Source organism: Podarcis bocagei, assembly GCF_964188305.1.
Source record: "Podarcis bocagei genome assembly, chromosome: 5".
NCBI classification, from domain to species: Eukaryota; Metazoa; Chordata; class Lepidosauria; order Squamata; family Lacertidae; genus Podarcis; species Podarcis bocagei.
This window is the reverse complement of record NC_138129.1, coordinates 8,472,690-8,492,575: the sequence shown is the minus strand read 5'-3', so window position 1 is coordinate 8,492,575 and position 19,886 is coordinate 8,472,690. Positions and strand designations below refer to the sequence as shown.

Below are 19,886 nucleotides of genomic sequence, written 5' to 3'. Positions count from 1 at the left end.
ACCTCCGGAACGAATTAAGTACGTAACCAGAGGTACCACTGTAATGTGAACGTTTGAGACAGCCATTGCACATGCGCAGGTGAGCACGCATGCACAGCTGACAACTTCATGAATAGGAGTTTATGGAAGATGGAGCTGCAGGGACACGGTCACATGTGTTGGGTGCAGTGGCGTAGCGTGGGTTGTCAGCACCCGGGGCAAGGCAAGTAATTTGCACCCCCTAACCCGTGGATTTGCGCCCCCTAACCCATGGATTTGCGCCCCCTAACTCTAACCCCCAGATGTTGCGCCCGGTGCGGCCGGGCCCCCCTGCACCCCCCACGCTACGCCACTGGTTGGGTGAAGACATCCCTGCTCCTTTTCTGATGTGAACAACACTGCAAATGTGGTTTGAAATGCAACTGTGTGTGGGGACCTTGCTTGGTGCTGTCGTTTAAAGCCCTAAATGGCCTCAGCCCTGTATACCTGAAGGGGCGTCTCCACTCCCATCATTCAGCCCGGATACTGAGGTCCAGCACCAAGGGCCTTCTGGCGGTTCCCTCCTTGCGAGAAGTGAGGTTGCAGGGAAGCAGGCAGAGGGCCTTCTTGGTGGTGGCGCCCACCCTGTGGAACGCCCTTCCATTGGATGTCAAGGAAATAACAACTATTTGACTTTTAGAAGACATCTGAAGTCCTGTTTAGGGAAGTTTTTAATGTTGGATGTTTTATCGTGTTTTTAATTTTCTGCAGGGAGCTGCCCTGAGTGGCTGGGGAAACCCAGCCAGATGGGCGGGGTATAAATAATAAATAAATTATTATTATTATTATTATTATTATTACTACTACTACTACTACTACTGCTACTACTACTACTACTACTACTTGATTTTAAGCAACTAATCTGAACATACCCTAAGACAGGCTTCCTTAACCTCGGCCCTCCAGACGTTTTTGGCCTACAACTCCCATGATCCCTAGCAAGCAGGACCAGTGGTCAGGGATGATGGGAATTGTAGTCTCAAAACATCTGGAGGGCCGAGGTTGAGGAAGCCTGCCCTAAGATTACAGCAGGGCAATGACTGTTTCTTGAATACTTTACCTTCATATGGGCACTGTCCATACGTAAACACCTCATAGAGAAAAATCCCATAGGACCAAACGTCTGATTTTGGAGAGTAGGTCTGGTAGATAGCTGCTTCTGGCGCCGTCCATTTCACAGGGATCATGGCATTGCCCGTGGTGGAATAAACATCATCCTGGAAGGAAGCCAAGATTGGGTTCTTAACAAGAGCCATCAAAATTATTCGCCTTAAAGCTGCTTCTACATCTGAGGGTGTTTCCAGACTTCTGCTATTTTTGGGTGGGATTCAGTCATGTACCAGTGAATTCACAGTCACACAGTTTCAGTCATTTGAGAGGGCTTGCGCAACAAAGCCACTTTTCCCAAACAACGAACTTTTTTGCAATAAGAAAAGCGAAAGAGAAATTCTCTGGAAAGTGTGTGATAACACTTGCTAGGCGCCATATAGTCTAACCTCCCTGTAAACAAATCTGAATAAATAGACTGATGTTGTCTATCCTGCCTGCAAACTTTGCGCCGAGAAATCAGGAGGCATAAGAAGCTGGTACTCTTGAAGAGACCTCAGAATCTAAAGCTGTCGAATGATCAAAGGCCTGTTCTAGCAACTACATCTTGTGTCCTTGGCCAAATATTTGATACCCGGGGACAGCTGTAAGCAGAATTTGAGCACGCATGTAAAGGAGCCCTTTCCACCTTCTTCCTTTCGTGTTATGCCACCACAAATTTGCAAGTGCCAAAATTATTTCAGTTCCACAGCTAGAGTAGCTTATTTGGTGAGGGAAATTGGATTGAGGTTGTGAGTTGATGTTGGGGAATTAGGACCCCTTCCCCATAGAAAGCAGGTTCGATCTAATTGTCCTTCCCATAGCTGATTTAGCAAAAAAAGAAGACTTAAGGAAATGCCATAATGTAGCAGCTAAAAAAAGCCAATGCAATTCTGGGAGTATAGCATCTAGATCAAGGGAAGTAATAGTGCCACTGTATTCTGCTCTGGTCAGACCTCACCTGGAGTACTGTGTCCAGTTCTGGGCACCACAATTCAAGAAGGACACTGACAAACTGGAACGTGTCCAGAGGAGGGCAACCAAAATGGTCAAAGGCCTGGAAACGATGCATTATGAGGAACGGCTAAGGGAGCTGGGCATGTTTAGCCTGGAGAAGAGGAGGTTAAGGGGTGATATGATAGCCATGTTCAAATATATAAAAGGATGTCATATAGAGGGGGGAGAAAGGTTGTTTTCTGCTGCTCCAGAGAAGCGGACACGGAGCAATGGATCCAAACTACAAGAAAGAAGATTCCACCTAAACATTAGGAAGAACTTCCTGACAGTAAGAGCTGTTTGATAGTGGAAGGAGTGTGGTGGAGTCTCCTACTTTGGAGGTCTTTAAGCAGAGGCTTGACAACCATATGTCAGGAGTGCTCTGATGGTGTTTCCTGCTTGGCAGGGGGTTGGACTTGATGGCCCTTGTGGTCTCTTCCAACTCTATGATTCTATGATCTCACACATCAGATTTAGCTGCCACATTTTTGCCTTCAGGAAGGGCATACTGGCTCTACACTGCTGTTATAAGAATTAAAGATCTCAAATATATAAATTAAATGTTCATAAATTTACAAGGCAAACACATACATAAGTATGTAAACCATGTGTCTGAAATAGTACAGGAGAGCAACCCTGAAGCCATTTTGACTCTCCCAAATTGACTTCAAATGGGGAAGGAAATGGGAAAGTCTCTCCATTGTCTTTTGCTTACCATTGTCTTTTGCATATTTGTGTATGAATAGGGTGAGCCTGTGACCTGGATTCAGGATTTAAAGTATTTACCATCACCAAAGAATGGCCAGGCTGCCCAGGTAAAGCAATCACTGGCCATTGTCAGGTATCCTGGCAGACAGGATTTCTGTTGTAGACCGCCTCCTTCTGTGATGTATGTATGATGTTTTTGGGGGTGGCCTTGAGCTGGAGGGTGGGCAATTTCAAAATTCTATACAGTGGTGCCTCGCAAGACGAAATTAATTCGTTCCGCGAGCTTTTTCGTCTTGCGGTTTTTTTCGTCTTGCAAAGCACGGTGTCGGAAAAGTTTTGGAAAAGCTTCAAAAATCACCAAAGTCTTCAAAAACCTCAAAAAGGCTCCCACACCGCGTGCTATGAGTTGCTCCTCGAAGTCATCGCAACTGTATTAACGGTTTTAAGAAAAAGGAAACAAACTTGCAAGACGTTTCCGTCTTGCGAAGCAAGCCCATAGGGAAAATGGTCTTGCGAAGCAACTCAAAAAACCCAAAACCCTTTCGTTTTGCGAGTTTTCCGTCTTGCGAGGCATTCGTCTTGCGAGGTTCCACTGTATAAGGGCTTGCACACCATTGTTCTGGGTTCCTTCTCCCTCCTGCATGTGGTGAGTTGCAACAGTTGAATAAAGATCAGGCTTACTAGCTGCTTTGTCTCTCAATATTCTCTCGTTGGCCTCTGTTATTTTAATGTTTAATAGGTTTTTGTATTTTAGTGTTTTGTTGGAAGCCGCCCAGAGTGGCTGGGGAAGAAATAATAAATTATTATTATTATTATTATTATTATTATTATTATTATTATTATTATTATTATTTTCTCCAACTGATAGGGGACCTACGTAAGGACTCTATATGGGCTCTTGGATACCCCAAAAGGGAAAAGGAGCAGATTTTGTTTGCGTCACTGCAATAAAAGTGGGACAATACCTCTTCCCGCCCCCGCTCCTGAACATTTGCAGTATGAAAAGTTTCAAAAAAACACATTGTGGATTCTTTCCTATAGGCGCATGCGAAGCCCTTCAGTGAAAGGAGTTAGATAGGCAGGAGTAAGCCAAGTCTCCAAGGCTTCCTTGAACAAACCTTGAGGAGCCTGGCAAGACCAAAGTCTGCGATTTTGCAAGCGAGATCTTCGCCCACCAGAATGTTCCTGGCTGCTAAGTCTCGATGGACAACGTGTTGTTCTTCCAAGTAGGTCATGCCATCGGCTACTTGGCAAGAGATGCTGAGAAAGTGGTGTGTGGTCAGTTCCTTCCCTGCTGCACCTACAAACAAACAAACAAACAAACAAAAGGAGTGAGTTAACCTCCACTAATTGCCAAATGGGGAAGAAATGGAGGCAGTGAGAGATTTTACTTTCTTGGGCTCCATGATCACTGCAGATGGTGACAGCAGCCACAAAATTAAAAGACGCCTGCTTCTTGGGAGAAAAGCAAAGACAAACCTAGACAGCATCTTAAAAAGCAGAGACACCACCTTGCCAACAAAGCAAGTCAAAGCTATGGTTTTCCCAGCCAACTATGGTAGTCAAAGCTATGGTTTTCCCAGTAGTGATGTATGGAAGTGAGAGCTGGACCATAAAGAAGGCTGATTGCCAAAGAATTGGTGCTTTTGAATTATGGTGCTGGAGGAGACTCTTGAGAATCCCATGGACTGCAAGAAGATCAAACCTATCCGTTCTTAAGGAAATCAGCCCTGAGTGCTCACTGGAAGGACAGATCCTGAAGCTGAGGCTCCAATACTTTGGCCACCTCATGAGAAGAGAAGAGTCCCTGGAAAAGACCCTGATGTTGGGAAAGATGGAGGGCACAAGGAGAAGGGGACGACAGAGGACGAGATGGTTGGACAGTGTTCTCGAAGCTACCAGCATGAGTTTGACCAAACTGCGGGAGGCAGTGGAAGACAGGAGTGCCTGGCGTGCTCTGGTCCAGGGGGTCACGAAGAGGCGGACACGACAAAACGACTAAACAACAACAACAATAGCCAAAACTGGTTCAAACCTCACTTGCTGTTTTTTATACTTCCTGGTGCAATCAGGAAACAGGTGACATTCTCTTTGCTGTCTTGTCTTCAACACATGCATATGAGCATAAGAAGAGTCGTCTCATCTAGTTTTTGTTCTTTTAAATAAATTTATTCATATTATATTATTGCAATCTGTTGCCAAAAGGCATGTGGAGGGGAGAAGGGATAATAAAGCAATTCTATAGTGCCATGCAGTGCTTCCCCCCCCCAAATATATATATTTAGGGGTACTCTCATTTTGACTCAAGAAAATCACTATTTTATAGTTCAAATCAGGGAAAATAAATACAGTAAATGGACAAAAGTACAAAGATTCACAAAATGTTTAGGGGTATGCATACTTCTGCGTCCCCCCAGAAAAAAAAGCACTGGTGCCATGAATAAATTTAAAGAAAAAATATATTTACATTGTCATTCCAGAAATGTAAGAATAAGGCCCACTCCTCAATAAATTTGTTTTCTTGATTTTTATGTACTGCGTTTTTCTTATATGTAAGTTTTATCATTAAGATAGGTTTTCCATTAAAAAAGGTAAAGGACCCCTGACAGTTAAGTCCAGTCGCAGACGACTCTGGGGTTGCGGCGCCCATCTTGCTGTACTGGCCGAGGGAGCCAGCGTTTGTCCGCTTTTGCAGACAGTTTTTCCAGGTCATGTGGCCAGCATGACTAAGCCGCTTCTGGCGAAACCAGAGCAGCGCACGGAAACACCGTTTACCTTCCCGCCGGAGTGGTACCTATTTATCTACTTGCACTTTGACGTGCTTTCGAACTGCTAGGTTGACAGGAGCTGGGAATGAGCAACAGGAGCACACCCCATTGCAGGGATTCGAACCGCTGACCTTCTGATCGGCAAGCCCAAGAGGCTCAGTGGTTTAGACCACAGCGCCACCCATGTCCCAAGGGGTTTTCCATAACCAATGAGTTATGGGTTATTGTTTTCCCTTTTTTTGCAATGCGCTGTTTTGCTGTTGTTAGCCGCATAGCAATGAGTTGTAAATCACTATTAATGACTTCAGAATGATGAAAAAGAGAGTTATTTTAGGGTTTCTTGGGAGATCATAACCTGTACTTGTGTGCATAATGTTCAGTACCTCTGTCCATAAAGGCATTATTTTCATAGCTGTCAACTTTTCCCTTTTCTTGTGAGGAATCCTATTCGGAATAAGGGAATTTCCCTTAAAAAAAGGGGAAAGTTGACAGCTATGATTATTTTCCAGTATGTTTTCAGTGGCCTGTGAGATGCCTATGGGACCTGAGCGCAACAACCCTCCCACTGCTAATGATCCCATGTGTGTGTCATTCAGAGACATCTTGCCTCTGGCAGTGGGGGGGGGGGAAACGTGGTTGGTAGCCACCCACTGGGAGCCCCTTCCTCCAAAAATTCATCTAATCTGCTTTGAAGCCTCTCTAGACTTCGGGGGAGCTCCAGCTCCGATGCTTTGGAGAATCAAATCCATTCTAGATAGAGTCAATTTTCTTAAAAGAATATTCCCGGGTTTCGGCAGGTGCACAATTAAACAAGGAGTTGACATCCTGATTTGTGGCTTAGTCAGTGCTCTGCCTCAGGCCTTTGTCTTATACTGTAATGTTGTCATATTTCAGGACATCCTGAAAGCTTTTTTTAAAAAAACAAAAAACAAAACACAAAGAAACTGTGATTTTTCAATTGTCTGTTCTGCCTTTGAAATCCCATTAATGTCTGGGAAAATGTCCGGACGTGTGACAGCCCTAAAGGGTATTAGGCACAGATGAAATTCTCATTCCAGGTTGCGTAAAAAAGAACACCCTGCAATTTCTCAGGGTAGTGGCTTCTTTGCTATTGAGACGAGTGGAGAAGGTCTTGATGCTGCCACCATCATAGGTCTGGTGTGCAGTGGTTTGTGGTGAAGACTTCTCTGCGGTGGCCCCCGAACTGTGGAACTCCTTCCCCATTAAGGCCTATCTGGGCTGAGACTTTGCAGCTTATTTATTGATTTAATTTGTTAGTTGCTTTATCTTGCCCAGGGCAACCCAATGCAACTTACAACCAACCAGACAGACAGACAATAACGCCCCATATGGATACATTAAAGCCAAGAGAGAAAAAAATACATTAAAAAATATCCCACTCATTTCTAAAAGGCCCCAGATTAAAGTGCTAATTTGCAGTTCTCCTCCCCGTGAATGGTGTTATCAAAATGCATCATTTTTTTGCTTCCATTGTGGTTGTTTTGTGGTTTGTTGATTACTCATTATTTTGCAATTTCAATTTCAGTTTACATAACCTGACTTTAGGGCGAAGGGCGGGTAAGAAATAACCAGGAACAAAAAACAGACAATTGCATTGTCTCACAGCCTTAAATTCTCCTGTCCCACTTGTTTGCCGTAAAAAAGTTTTCTGCCCCACATGATTTTTTTTTTTGCAGTTGCAAGCCGATGATCAGACTGTCAGCAGTCTGGCACTAGGTTGAACCCAGCTAAGCTTTTATTTGCAGTGGACAAATCGAAATTAATGGACCTAAATAGTCACACTTATTAATTTCAGTGGGTTTACTCTGAGTCAGACTAACATTGGCTAAAACCCTGCTGCGTGTAAAGCAGGGGTCAGCAATTTTTTTCAGCAGGGGGCCAGTCCGCTGTCGCTCAGACCTTGTGGGGGGCCGGACTAGATTTTGGTGAAAAAAATGAACGAATTCCTATGCCCCACAAATAACCCAGAGATACATTTTAAATAAAAGGGCACATTCTACTCATGTAAAAAACACCAGGCAGGCCCCACAAATAACCCAGAGATTCATTTTAAATAAAAGGGCACATGTAAAAACACGCTGATTTCTGGACCGTCCATGGGCTGGATTTAGAAGGCGATTGGGCCGGATCCGGCCTCCGGGCCTTAGTTTGCCTACCCATTGTGTAAAGTCTCATCCCCAGTTCCACTTGCTCCCCTGTTTCCCAGAGAAACCTGCTCTTTACCGCTTAATCGGATTTTCTGCGGATCGGGTGCTTCATTAAAAAACAACAGTGAAATAAGAAACCAATGCAATTTTAATTCCCAACCTCCGGGTGACATCAGGGTGCAATAAGGAAGTTCGTTATTAGACAAAGCTAGTGTTGGGGAGTTGTTAGCCAAGAAGGACGACTGCTCTCCCTCATCAGTGGGGCTCCTAGACCTGTTCTCCTTGGGAGTTGTCCCTCCTTGGGTAACAAAGAAGAACTGAGAAGGAGGTCAAGTCGTTCACCGCAGATTGTCTTTCGCGAACGAACGCCCTACTTTGCAAGCTGTTCGACCGGCTTCCTGGGCCAAACCTTTCTCAGCTGGGAGGAAGAGGCGAGAGAGAATATTTGTACCACAGGGGTGTTCTTTTGTTGTGGTTGCCACCTGGGTGCTGAAAGGGGAGGTGCCCTTTCATGAGATCTGTACAGACAAATTGAAACATCCTGGTTGCCCAGGAGGGAGGAGATTTGGGGGGGTGTTGTGCTTGTCCTAAGCATCAATTTTCTCCAGTGAACCCGTGAGTTATAAACGTTGCGCAACAAAGCTCAAGGAGCCAGCACTGTGTGCTTTTGAAAGGTGATGCATCGTGGGCCAGGAGAGAAAATAAAGGCCTGCGCATGTAATGCTTATACACACATGCACACGGGCATTCCAGAGAGCCAAATAGGCTTCCTCATTGCTCAAACATTTGTTGCAATGTGCAATCCTTCTACTTAGACGTAGGCGGCAGCTACAATGATTTCTCAAGGTGTGCTCACTTCACAACGCACCCATTGATTGATATGGAACGTGGTGTGATAGGAATTTTGAGGTCTTAGATACACGTTAAATGTTCACAAGTGTACCAACCAAGCACGTACATAGATCAGCACAGGAAGACCAACCTGAAACCATTTTTGATTCCCAAACAGACCAAATGTTTTCTCTGCAAGGTCAAAAGAAAATGGAAAAGCCTCCCCATTGTCTTTTCCTTCACAAATCCTGTCTTAAGGGCACATTTAAGATATGAATAGGGTGTGAGCCTGTGACCTGGCTCAGGAACTAAGTACTTATCATTACAAAAGACTGGCCAGGCTCCCCAGGCAATCCAATCAAGTGACCATTAAACTGGTAACCTGGCAGACAGGAGGTAAACAAAGCACTCAGATTTCTGCTGTAGACCACCCTTTCTGTGATGTAGGTATGATGTATCTGAGGGTGGTCTTGAGCTCCAGGGCAGGGAGCTCTATGTGGGCTCTTGGATACCCCATAAGGGAAAAAAGGGCAGATTTTTGTTTACAACACTGGTGTGGGTTGTTGAAGCACTGTGACTTGCAATGGTGCGCATATCTGTTTTGCACCCACAAAATTCTCTTCAAAACTACTTTTATTTTATGCATAGACTTTGGGGTCCTGATGCGCACATTTTTTATAGTATCTATTAGACAGGCTTCGCTTTAAGCATGATTTGGGGAGGGGCGCATGTGTTGTGGGTGGGGCCTTACTGGTCAGCTCTGAGCATGTTTGGACCCTTTTTTCTGCCTTGTCAAAATGTGGCTCAGAGGAAGAGGGCTGTGTGGCCCAACAAAGTCACAAATAGGTCATCTGGCAGGGACAGGCGAAGGCATGCTGAGCGCCTAAGCTAAGTCAGGTTTCACAGCGTGACCAAAATGTGAATGATTCTAACAGAAAGGACAATGAAAATGGAAATAATAAAGTTTTATATGTGCATATATACTGGCACATAGGCAAGAATGCAACTTAAAACTAAGGGCCAGATTTAACTAACCTGCCGCCAGCAGAAGTCAACACAAGGACTCCTGCTATTGCAAAATAAAAAAAGATAGAGATAGAGATAGAGATAGAGAGAGAGAGAGAGAGAGAGAGAGAGAGAGAGAGAGAGAGAGAGTGTTTTTGAGCTATTTTAAATGAAATTCGCCAAAATCTACACTTCCAGCAATTTCTGCCTGGTCACTGTTTCCGAGGCCCGAATACCAGTTATGTCTGGGGAATTTTAGACATATGGCAACCCTAACCATCTCCCATATTTCCCTGTACCTATCTCACGCAGCTCTGTTTACGTTCTGCTGCAGTTCATCTTTCGCCAAACCACTCTTCGTCTTGCTGTTCGCTGCAGTAAAACTTGTGTAATTTACGCAACAAATTACGTAACTTCTGCAGGCTACGTAAGCTATGTTGTCGTGCTATTGTGCCAAGTTTGTTTTAGCGCAAAAGAAACGCGTTGCAAATAGGGAAAGATGTAATGGGTTATGTACCGTTTGTGGCAGGGACGAGGGTGGCGCTGTGGGTTAAACCACAGAGCCTAGGACTTGCCGATCAGAAGGTTGGCGGTTCAAATCCCTGCGATAGGGTGAGCTCCCGTTGCTCGGTCCCTGCTCCTGCCAACCTAACAGTTCGAAAACACGTCAAAGTGCAAGTAGATAAATAGGTACCGCTCTGACGGGAAGGTAAACGGCGTTTCCGTGCGCTGCTCTGGTTTGCCAGAAGCGGCTTAGTCATGCTGGCCACGTGACCCGGAAGCTGTATGCCGGCTCCCTCGGCCAATAAAGCGAGATGAGCGCTGCAACCCCAGAGTCAGCCACGACTGGACCTAATGGTCAGGGGTCCCTTTACCTTTACTTTACCTTACCATTTGTGGCGAGAACATTTGCAATATGGTTGTATTTGATGGATTAATTTTCATTCTGGACATGGGGCGAGGAAGTGAATACAGTGGTGCCCCGCAAGACGAATGCCTTGCAATACGGAAAACTCGCAAGACGAAAGAGTTTTCCGTTTTGGAGGTGCTTCGCAAAACGAATTTCCTATGGGCTTGCTTCGCAAGACGACAATGTCTTGCGAGTTCCTGCTGGTTTTTTTTCCTTTCCCCCCCTTTTTCTAAGCCGCTAAGCCGCTTATCAGCTGATCCGATCAGCAGATAAGCCGCTAAAAGGCGCTAAAAGGCGCTAAAAGCCGTTAAAAGCCGCTAAAAGCCGCTAATAGCGCTAATAGCGCTAATCCGCTAATCCTTCAATGGGTTTGCTTCGCAAGACGAAAAAACCGCTAGATGAAGAGAATCACAGAACGGATTCTTTTCGTCTTGCGAGGCACCACTGTACCAGGAATTTTAGCTCTCGTTTCCATTTCATTTGCTGGGATTCTCTGACATCCCAGCACTTTGATGGGGAATCAAGTTCAGGGCAACTGCTGGAGCGATACTCACTGTTGAGGTAGCTATGTAGGTTCCCCTTCCTCATCAACTCGGTGACAATGTAGACAGGTTCTCCTACAGAGCAGATGGCCAGGAGTTTGATGAGCCTCGTATGTTTCAGACATTTCAAGTTCTGAATCTCTTTGGCAAAATCATCCCTCATGTCAGCTGTGGAAGAAAGACCAAAACGCTGCAGGGATGTAGGGTTTCTCAAGGAAATTCTAGGGGTGGGGTCCTCCAGGAAAGGAGCTTACCCCTCACAGAGCTACAATTCCCAGCACCCTTCACAAACTTCAGTTCTTGGGAATCTTTGTGGGGATGTGTGCTTTACACGTATGGTGTGTCCCAGGGCTGGATTTAGGTTTGATGAGGCCCTAAGCTACTGAAGGTAATGGGGCCCTTTATATATCCAGCTGCCCTTTGTCAACAACAAATTGCCACTGTTTTTTGTGTTGAATATATGCTATATGGTAAGAGGTATCTAAAGCGATTTGCACATGTTGCCGTGCAACCAGTCCATGCAGAATGTAGGCATCCTATATATAGAAATGAGCAAACCAGGGATATTTTAGGGAGGGCCCACAACACGAAACACTGTTGCTGTACAGTGGTACCTCGGGTTACATACGCTTCAGGTTACGCACTCTGCTAACCCAGAAATAGTGCTTCAGGTTAAGAACTTTGCTTCAGGATAAGAACAGAAATTGGGCTCTGGCGGCACGGCGGCAGCAGGAGGCCCCATTAGCTAAAGTGGTGCTTCAGGTTAAGAACAGTTTCAGGTTAAGAACGGACATCCGGAACGAATTAAGTACGTAACCAGAGGTACCACTGTAATGTGAACATTTGAGACAGCCATCGCACATGCGCAGATGAGCACGCATGCACAGCTGATAATTTCATGAATAGGAGTTTATCGAAGATGGGGCTGCAGGGACACGGAAACCAAAAAGGTCACATGTACTTAACCCAAGGTACCACTGTATGTAGGTTTTATTTTTATTTTTATTATATTTTGGAAATGTACATCCAGTTTTTTCTCCTTTAATTTTTTGGGGGGCCCCAAGAGAGCGGGGCCCTAACCTATAGCTTATTTAGCTTATATGTAAATCCGGCACCGGTGTGTCCACAGCCTGTGTTGCACTCCCATTCCCATGAGCCCCAGCCGGCGTGAGCAATGGCCAGAGATGATGGGATGTCCCCAGCCCTACCTGACGATGCTGAAGTTTGAGCCAGGAACCTTCTGCTGTACCCCCATCCCTGAAAGAAGGATTCCGCAACCAATGACATGTTCTGCACCCCACAAACCTTGCTTCATGATTTTGATGGCCACCGGCACCGTGTTCTTCCACGTTCCTTCCCACACCTCTCCGAAGCATCCTTCTCCCATCTTCCTCCAGAGCTGGAACTCTGAGCGGGGACGTTCCCATTGGTCCGTCTCAGTAGGCCTCTGAAAAAGGGCAGGCACATGGGGGGGGAATACTTGTTAGGCGCGTCCTACTCTCTTTTTTTTCTATTATACAGTGGTGCCCCGCAAGACGAATGCCTCGCAAGACGGAAAACTCGCTAGACGAAAGGGTTTTCCGTTTTTGAGCTGCTTCGCAAGATGAATTTCCCTATGGGCTTGCTTCGCAAGACGAAAACGTCTTGCAAGTTTGTTTCCTTTTTCTTAACACTGTTAATACAGTTGCGACTTGACTTCGAAGAGCAACTCATAGAACGCAGTGTACATAGTAGCCTTTTTTGAGGTTTTTAAAGACTTTGGTGATTTTTGAAGCTTTTCCAAAACTTCTTTTGCAGCCATTTGGTAAGTTAAGCTTTTAAAACTTTTTTGGGGGGTTTTGGATTTTGGGTTGGGGTGTTTGGAATTCAAGGACTTGGTGTTGGGAAGGGGTTTGCAAGAACTGAATTTGGAAGCTTGTGTGTTTTTTCCCTGCATTTTTATGATTTTCTGTGACTATTGGGCCACTCTGCTGTTTTTTTAAAAAAATTCTGGATTTGAATTTCTGTGTGCTGGGTGGCTGGGGGAACAGTTGGGGAGGGGTTTGCAAGAATCTGAAAGCTTGTTGGTTTTTTTCTGCATTTTTATGATTTTCTGTGACCATTGGGCCACTCTGCTGTTTTTTTTAAAAAAAATCTGGGTTTGAATTTTGAAATGCTCTTTACAGTATGTGTGACTTTAAAGAGCACTTAATAAACTCTTGTTGTACCAAATTTGGCTTTGTTTGGACTTTTTTTGACCATAGGAACACATTAATTGATTTTCAATGCATTCCTATGGGAAACCGTGCTTCGCAAGACGAAAAATTCGCTAGACGAAAAAATTTACGGAACGAATTAATTTCGTCTTGCGAGGCACCACTGTATTTTTTTTGGTTTTCAAATACAAAAACAAAATTAGACATTCCACACATCTTGATTACATCTTGCTTCTCTTTTTTGACTTCCCTCAATCTGTCTGCAATTCCTTCGCTTTATTACGGTTTCCACATTTCTACCCATTGTTATTAATACTGTTAACTTCAGTTCCTTTTTTAAACTTATTTTCACATTTTCCCATCACAGAGCTTCCTTAAAACTTACAAACGTAATCTGATTATCACTCAGTTTTTGCAAATATTGAATAAAATTTCCCCAATCTTCTATAAATCTTTGGTCTCATCGATTCCGGATCCTTCCTGTCATTCTATCCAAGGAGCGCCCTACTCTCGGGTAGGACCCTGGCATAGACGCGTGCCCACCTGGCATGTTCTCTTCCTCCTGGTCGATCGTTTGGGAGCTTCAAAAGCTTTCTTCTGCCCGAACATCACAGCGACTGATGCCAAAAGGCATTAGTACACTTAGGGATCCACAGAGTATTTGCAGTTTGCGTAACAGAACTCAGTAGCACAGCATTTTGGCTAATCTACGTTTATTTACATATAATATACTCGGAGCATTCTGCTTTAGACTCTTTCCTCTTTCTTATCAGACAGTAAAGAGAGAAAGAACAAAGGACAATAGTCCCACTTCATGGAACACAGTACAGTCATATCTCATGTTACGTTTACTTCACGCTGAGCGTTTTCAGGTTGCGCCCTGCGGCGACCCGAAAGTACTGGAAAGGGTTACTTCCGGGTTTCGCCGCTCGCGCATGTGCAGACGCACAAAATGATGTCATGTGCATGCACAGAAGCGGCGAATCGTGACCCGTGCATGCACAGACGCGGGTTGCGTTCTGCTCATGTTGCGAACGGGCCTCCGGGACGGATCCCGTTCGCAACCAGAGGTACCACTGTAATACCAAAACATCCTGTCTCCGTCACATCCCACACTGTGGAATGAAAACATACACTGTCATGTGATAGACAACAATCCCATGACTGCAGACACGGGCAATAAATCTCCAACAATACTGACACTGTAAACCTGCCCAGGCAGAAGGGCCTACCTGAAGGCTGCTGGGCTCTCCATCAGGTTATTTTTTTTAAAAAACGAAGGTAGGATGGCCATCTGTTAGGGATTTATTAGCTGTGATGCCTCCCTACATTGAAGGAATGGCCTTGTGGGTCCCAACTCTATGATTCTGTGGATAAGGTGATTGACAGGTCACACACCACAGGAAATGGTTACTTCTTGAGCCATATAATAAAGAATGCAGATTTGCAATTTGGAATTGTACGTGGGGAATTGCATTCTCGCTTTTAACCAAGAAAATCCGAAATGCAGTACATTCAGTGACCATTTTGCATGCGTCCAGTTGATGCATGACCCCCGATACATGGGTAGTTTTGGATCTGGAAGAGGGCAGAATGGGGTGGAATGGGGGGTTGGGACAGGGGGCAACTGGGCAGAGCAGGATTATGTGTGCTCTACCGATGCGCGCAGGGGTTAGGAATAAACCCTCCATGGAAAATGGTCTCTGCCAGTACAAGAAGGTGGACTCTGATCTTTGTGGAGTTAGATGATCTCAGGTCCACGGATTTCAATAGATTTGGGTCAGGGGTCAACAATGGTTTTAGGTCCAAGGGCACCATGGGTGTCGCCCCCTGACTTCTCTCTCCCTCCAGCGGATCAGTCCCGCTGAGAGGCGGACAGAAAGGAAGCGTGCCAACACACTCTGTGTTCTTCCAGAGGATATGAGTAAATGTCTGATCCATGACAATTAATATGAGCCTTGAAAAGAACATAGAACTGAAGAAGGAAGTGGAGAAGAGTGTCATTCTTGCAATTTCCTCCTTCAGCTCTTTTCAAGGGACAAGAAGGTAACCAGGAGACATTGAAAGGAGGGCTCAGGTGTTTTGTGGGCACTACAGGAATAACGTAAGGGTGCCATTGTGCCCACGGGCACCATGTTGGAGACCCTGGATTAAGTATTTCTAACTCTGCACAAGATCAGGTTGTTGTTTGGTTTGAAGGGCTTGGTTCTGGTTAGCATCCAGACTCCTGGGAAAGAAATGTAACTGTAAACAGGGAAATGATATAAAGAAATTTTGAAAAGAAAATCTGGATGACAAGAACTAAAGAGAGAGAGAAAAAACCAGACGGACAGACAAACCCAACCCTGCTGTTTTGTGTTGCTTGATCAGAGGTAGGAAAAGATGGTGGGAGGTATGAATTAAGGAGACAGGCTGAGGTTTCTAGGTGGGGCCTGGCTTGAGGCCAGGAAAATTTGGCAAGTGTGCGCAGGTGACTAGGAGGTGTGGAATCTATAGCAAGGAAACTGGGTAGGTGAATGTGAAGGCAGGCAGAGTGCCAGCCCTCTTTTTTTAGCCCGATCTTTCAGCCCCTCCCAGGAAACTTCAGAAGTGTCTAACTGGGTGATGTTTCTAAGGCAGCAAAATCTGGAGGAGGATCCCATCTTATACGGGGGAAAGGTACGAGGGCGACTGTAATGGGTTTAGGGGTTGCTCGTGTGTAAGTTGCCGCCACTCCTGGCTAGGTTACCTGGTTGAACCCTTTCTGACTGAACAGCCTCCAGCATCGTGACTGTCTCAGTCGCTGGCAGAATCCGTCAGTGGGCGTTTCTTGAACCTTTTCCAGCACAAAAATTCTTTGACGCCTAGTCTCCGCCTAGTCTCCCTGCGCGGAAGCCTTCTGCGCAGGGAGGGTGTGGGCAGTGGAGGACCCGTACTCTCTCCGCTGGTCTCCGGCGAGGAGTCTTGGAGCCTCCTCTCCGATTCCCCCATCTGCCCCCCTTCTCCACTGGTGTTACGCTGATTTCCTTCCCCAGCAAATGGGCTGCCCCTCTCCCTACTGGGACCCTCTCCGGCATCCCTCTGGAGCCTTCCTTCCGCCTCTAGCTCCGATGGCAGTTCCCTGACAGCGACATTTCTCACTGCTGAATTGTAATTTTGCGTCAATTAGAAATCCCTCCTCCTGCGATGTAATCCGAACTTAATAATAAATTTTGAAACTATGTGTGTGTGCATGAAACCCACAAGCGTCACAATTCAGACTTCCACTTCCAATATCGCCACGGAGTCTTGACGTTTGGCTACAGAAGTCAGTCACAGAAAAATATGCATTGGGTTATGGGTGTCAGCGTTCCTATCCCCAAAAGTCCCCCAAATTTCAAAGATGTGGCATGTGAATTTGCAATTGTGCAGGCTGAACCACGAATAAAAATGAATAGATGGAGGGAGGGACAATCAGATGTAATGGAGAGAGTCATGTTTGGTTTCCAGAGTGTACAGACACAGAGCAGCCCCATGCTAGCCAGAGCTGATGGGAGTTCCAGTCGAAAACATCTGGAGAGTACCAGGTCAGGGAAGGCTTACATGGAGATACTGAATGGATAGAAGAGGACAGAAGTAATACAGAGGACAAGCAGAAGACAGAAGTAATGCATAAGAGGAGGACAAAAGTAATACAGAAGACATGCGGAAGACAGAAGTAATGCATAAGATCAGAAGGAAATGAGTGATGATACAGGAAAACATACCTTTTGGATGCAGGGATGAAGCAAGGGACTATGTATGACATTCCAGTTGGCTGTGTAGTAGGCAAGGAGCTGCTCCAAATTTGGAAACATGTGTCCCTTTTCCAAGTAAAAACTCCCTCCAGGCTCTTTGTAGATTCTGAAATGTCGCACTTTGGTATGGTTCCGAACTGAAGGTTGAAGGGAAGGAGAAGACGACACAACGTGTGATTGCTTTGCCCCCAGAAATACGGTATGTCTTGAGCTAGCCCTGGTTTCCAAGCATGCTAGAAAAATACAACCTGTGCTGCTGATAGTAGTAGTATGACTCCTGCAACACGTTGGCGACTAATATACACACAATAATTACCAAAGCGATTATACATTCTTTATCAATCTTCTGAGAAAAATACAAAACCTTATGCAAAGCCACAGAGACTTGCGAACTGCCCAACCTAAGATGAACTTATAATATCTGATTTCAATGGATTTTTCAAGTTCTTAACTCAGTTTTTTGTTTTCTTTATCTTTTTAGTTAATAATAATAATAATAATAATAATAATAATAATAATAATAATAATAATAAATTTATACCCCGCCCATCTGGCTGAGTTTCCCCAGCCACTGTGGGCGGCTCCCAATCAAGTGTTAAAAACAATACAGTATTAAATATTAAAAACTTCCCTAAACAGGGCTGCCTTCAGATGTCTTTTAAAGATAGGATAAGTTCATGAAGGTACCAACAAAAGGTAAGTTTGGTGTTGTTCACAATACCGAGAGATGCTAGTGAAGTTGTAGATGGATGTTAATGAAGCTGTAGATGACACGATTCCTGCGTTTTGCACCTGTTTCGCCCTGGCAGTCCAAGTAATCAGGAGGCCCTTTTACTGGGGCTTGCAGGTAGCACACTCCCAAGGTAGTTTTCTGGGCTTCTTCAGTGGTCTACTCTCAAAGCCTTAATACGTATATTGATATTCAATTTCATAGAGAATACTACAGTGGTGCCTCGCAAGACGAAAAGAATCCGTTCTGTGATTCTCTTCGTCTAGCGGTTTTTTCGTCTTGCGAAGCAAGCCCATTGACGGATTAGCGGATTAGCACTATTAGCGCTATTAGCAGCTTTTAGCAGTTTATCGGCTTATCGGATCAGCTGATAAGCGGCTTAGCGGCTTAGAAAAAGGGGGGGAGAGGAAAAACCCCCGCAGGAACTCGCAAGACATTTTCATCTTGCGAAGCAAGCCCATAGGAGATTCGTTTTGCGAAGCACCTCCAAAACGGAAAACTCTTTCGTCTAGCGAGTTTTCCGTCTTGCGAGGCATTTGTCTTGCAGGGCACCACTGTACCTATTTCTTGCCTTAAGCTTAAGAGACTGATTTGCTTAGCCTTCCAAGCATGGCTTTCCCCTCTTAGAGAGACCCCCAAATCCAGATTTTGGCTTCATGCGTGATGGTTCTGACATGGGGTTGGAAAAGCAGAAAGAAAAGGGGTCCTTGCCATCCACAACATTTCTGGAAGGAAACCCAAAGACCGTCGTTGCCATCTTCCAAGGTGGGCTCCAAATCTGATGGTGGGAATGGACTAGCCAAGCTTCTAGAGTTAGTCCAAAGACTTTTGCTAGTGCCCTGTCACCGCTTAGCCTGCGGCCGTCTCATCCTTTGCACCAAATGACTTGTGTGGGAAGGACACCATTGTTTGTTTCACAATTTAGTATAATTACATGGGAGAGAGGGAATGTTTGTATGTGTGGTGTAGTAATTAGCATTTGTAGATCCGAGAAGATATTCCGTACAAGAAAGTTTCTGGAGTGAGATCATCGTCATCAGTATGAAGACAGCTTTGCGAATGGCTAAATATTAAAAAGCCACTTGTGGGTGTGTGTGGGTTTTTTTTTTGGGGGGGGCTGTAAGCTGGTTACATCCCATAATACTGTCACTGAGGGCTTTTTTTTAGTTGGAACTCACTGGGACCCAGTTCCGGCCCCTCTCAGGTGAGCGCCATTGCCATTATAAGAGAACAAGGGAGGTGTTCGTGGTGACACCTCTTTTTCTGGAAAAATAGCTCAGCTGATACAAGCTTGTGGGGTTCCTGAACTTCCTTTCTAATTCCTGAGGAATTTGGATGCAGAGTTGTTATTTCCCCCCTTTTCCCTTTCCTGTACCTGCATGGGCAATTTTTTTATTTTTTTATTTTTAATACAGGTGTTTTGTGCAAGGACAGATTTGCACAAAGCAGCTTTTTTTTATAAAAAAAATCTTATGTTCTTATTTATTAAATTTCTATACCGCCTCAGGGAGATTCACAACATAAAAATACAAAAAAAAAAAAAAACAAAATACATAATAAAAATAAGAACAAAACCAAATCGATAATCCCCTCGCCCACAACACATTGGAAAGGGCTTTGGCATGCTGCTTCCATCCCTTTGGGACAATGGAAACAAAAAGGCTTGGTTGTGCTTTGGTGTGATAGATGGCACCCAGTAAAATGCCATCATGATCTAAACACACACACACACACACACACACACACACACACACACACACACCGGTCCATGCAATGGGCTTCAGTGCACCCACACATGCCATTTTATGTTGGTGCATCAAAAAAAGCATTGCCCAAAACTGGGCACACTCAGTGGCTGCAGAATGTTGGAGCCTGATTTGTTCTTAGGTAAAGGTAAAGGGACCTCTGACCATTAGGTCCAGTCGTGACCAACTCTGGGGTTGCAGCGCTCATCTCTCTTTACTGGCCAAGGGAGCCAGCATACAGCTTCCGTGTCATGTGGCCAGCATGACTAAGCCGCTTCTGGCGAACCAGAGCAGCTCCCGGAAACGCTGTTTACCTTCCCGCTGCAGTGGTACCTATTTATCTACTTGCACTTTGACGTGCTTTCGAACTGCTAGGTTGGCAGGAGCTGGGACCGAGCAAACGGAGCTCACCCCGTTGCGGGGATTCGA

The 19,886-nt window shown here is 45.1% G+C and overlaps 1 protein-coding gene across 1 annotated transcript in view; it reads right to left on the bottom strand.

The window, feature by feature from the left end:
• Positions 1–19,886, bottom strand: part of SRMS (src-related kinase lacking C-terminal regulatory tyrosine and N-terminal myristylation sites) — a 44,456-nt gene that overhangs the window by 4,475 nt on the left and 20,095 nt on the right. Inside the window, exons 3-7 of the mRNA XM_081196396.1 lie at positions 16,953–17,119; positions 12,338–12,479; positions 11,045–11,200; positions 3,927–4,108; positions 1,079–1,235 (exon numbers count right to left, since the gene is read on the bottom strand). Of these exons, the coding sequence (XP_081052522.1) occupies positions 1,079–1,235; positions 3,927–4,108; positions 11,045–11,200; positions 12,338–12,479; positions 16,953–17,119 (804 nt within the window). The remainder of the gene's footprint in view (positions 1–1,078; positions 1,236–3,926; positions 4,109–11,044; positions 11,201–12,337; positions 12,480–16,952; positions 17,120–19,886) is intronic.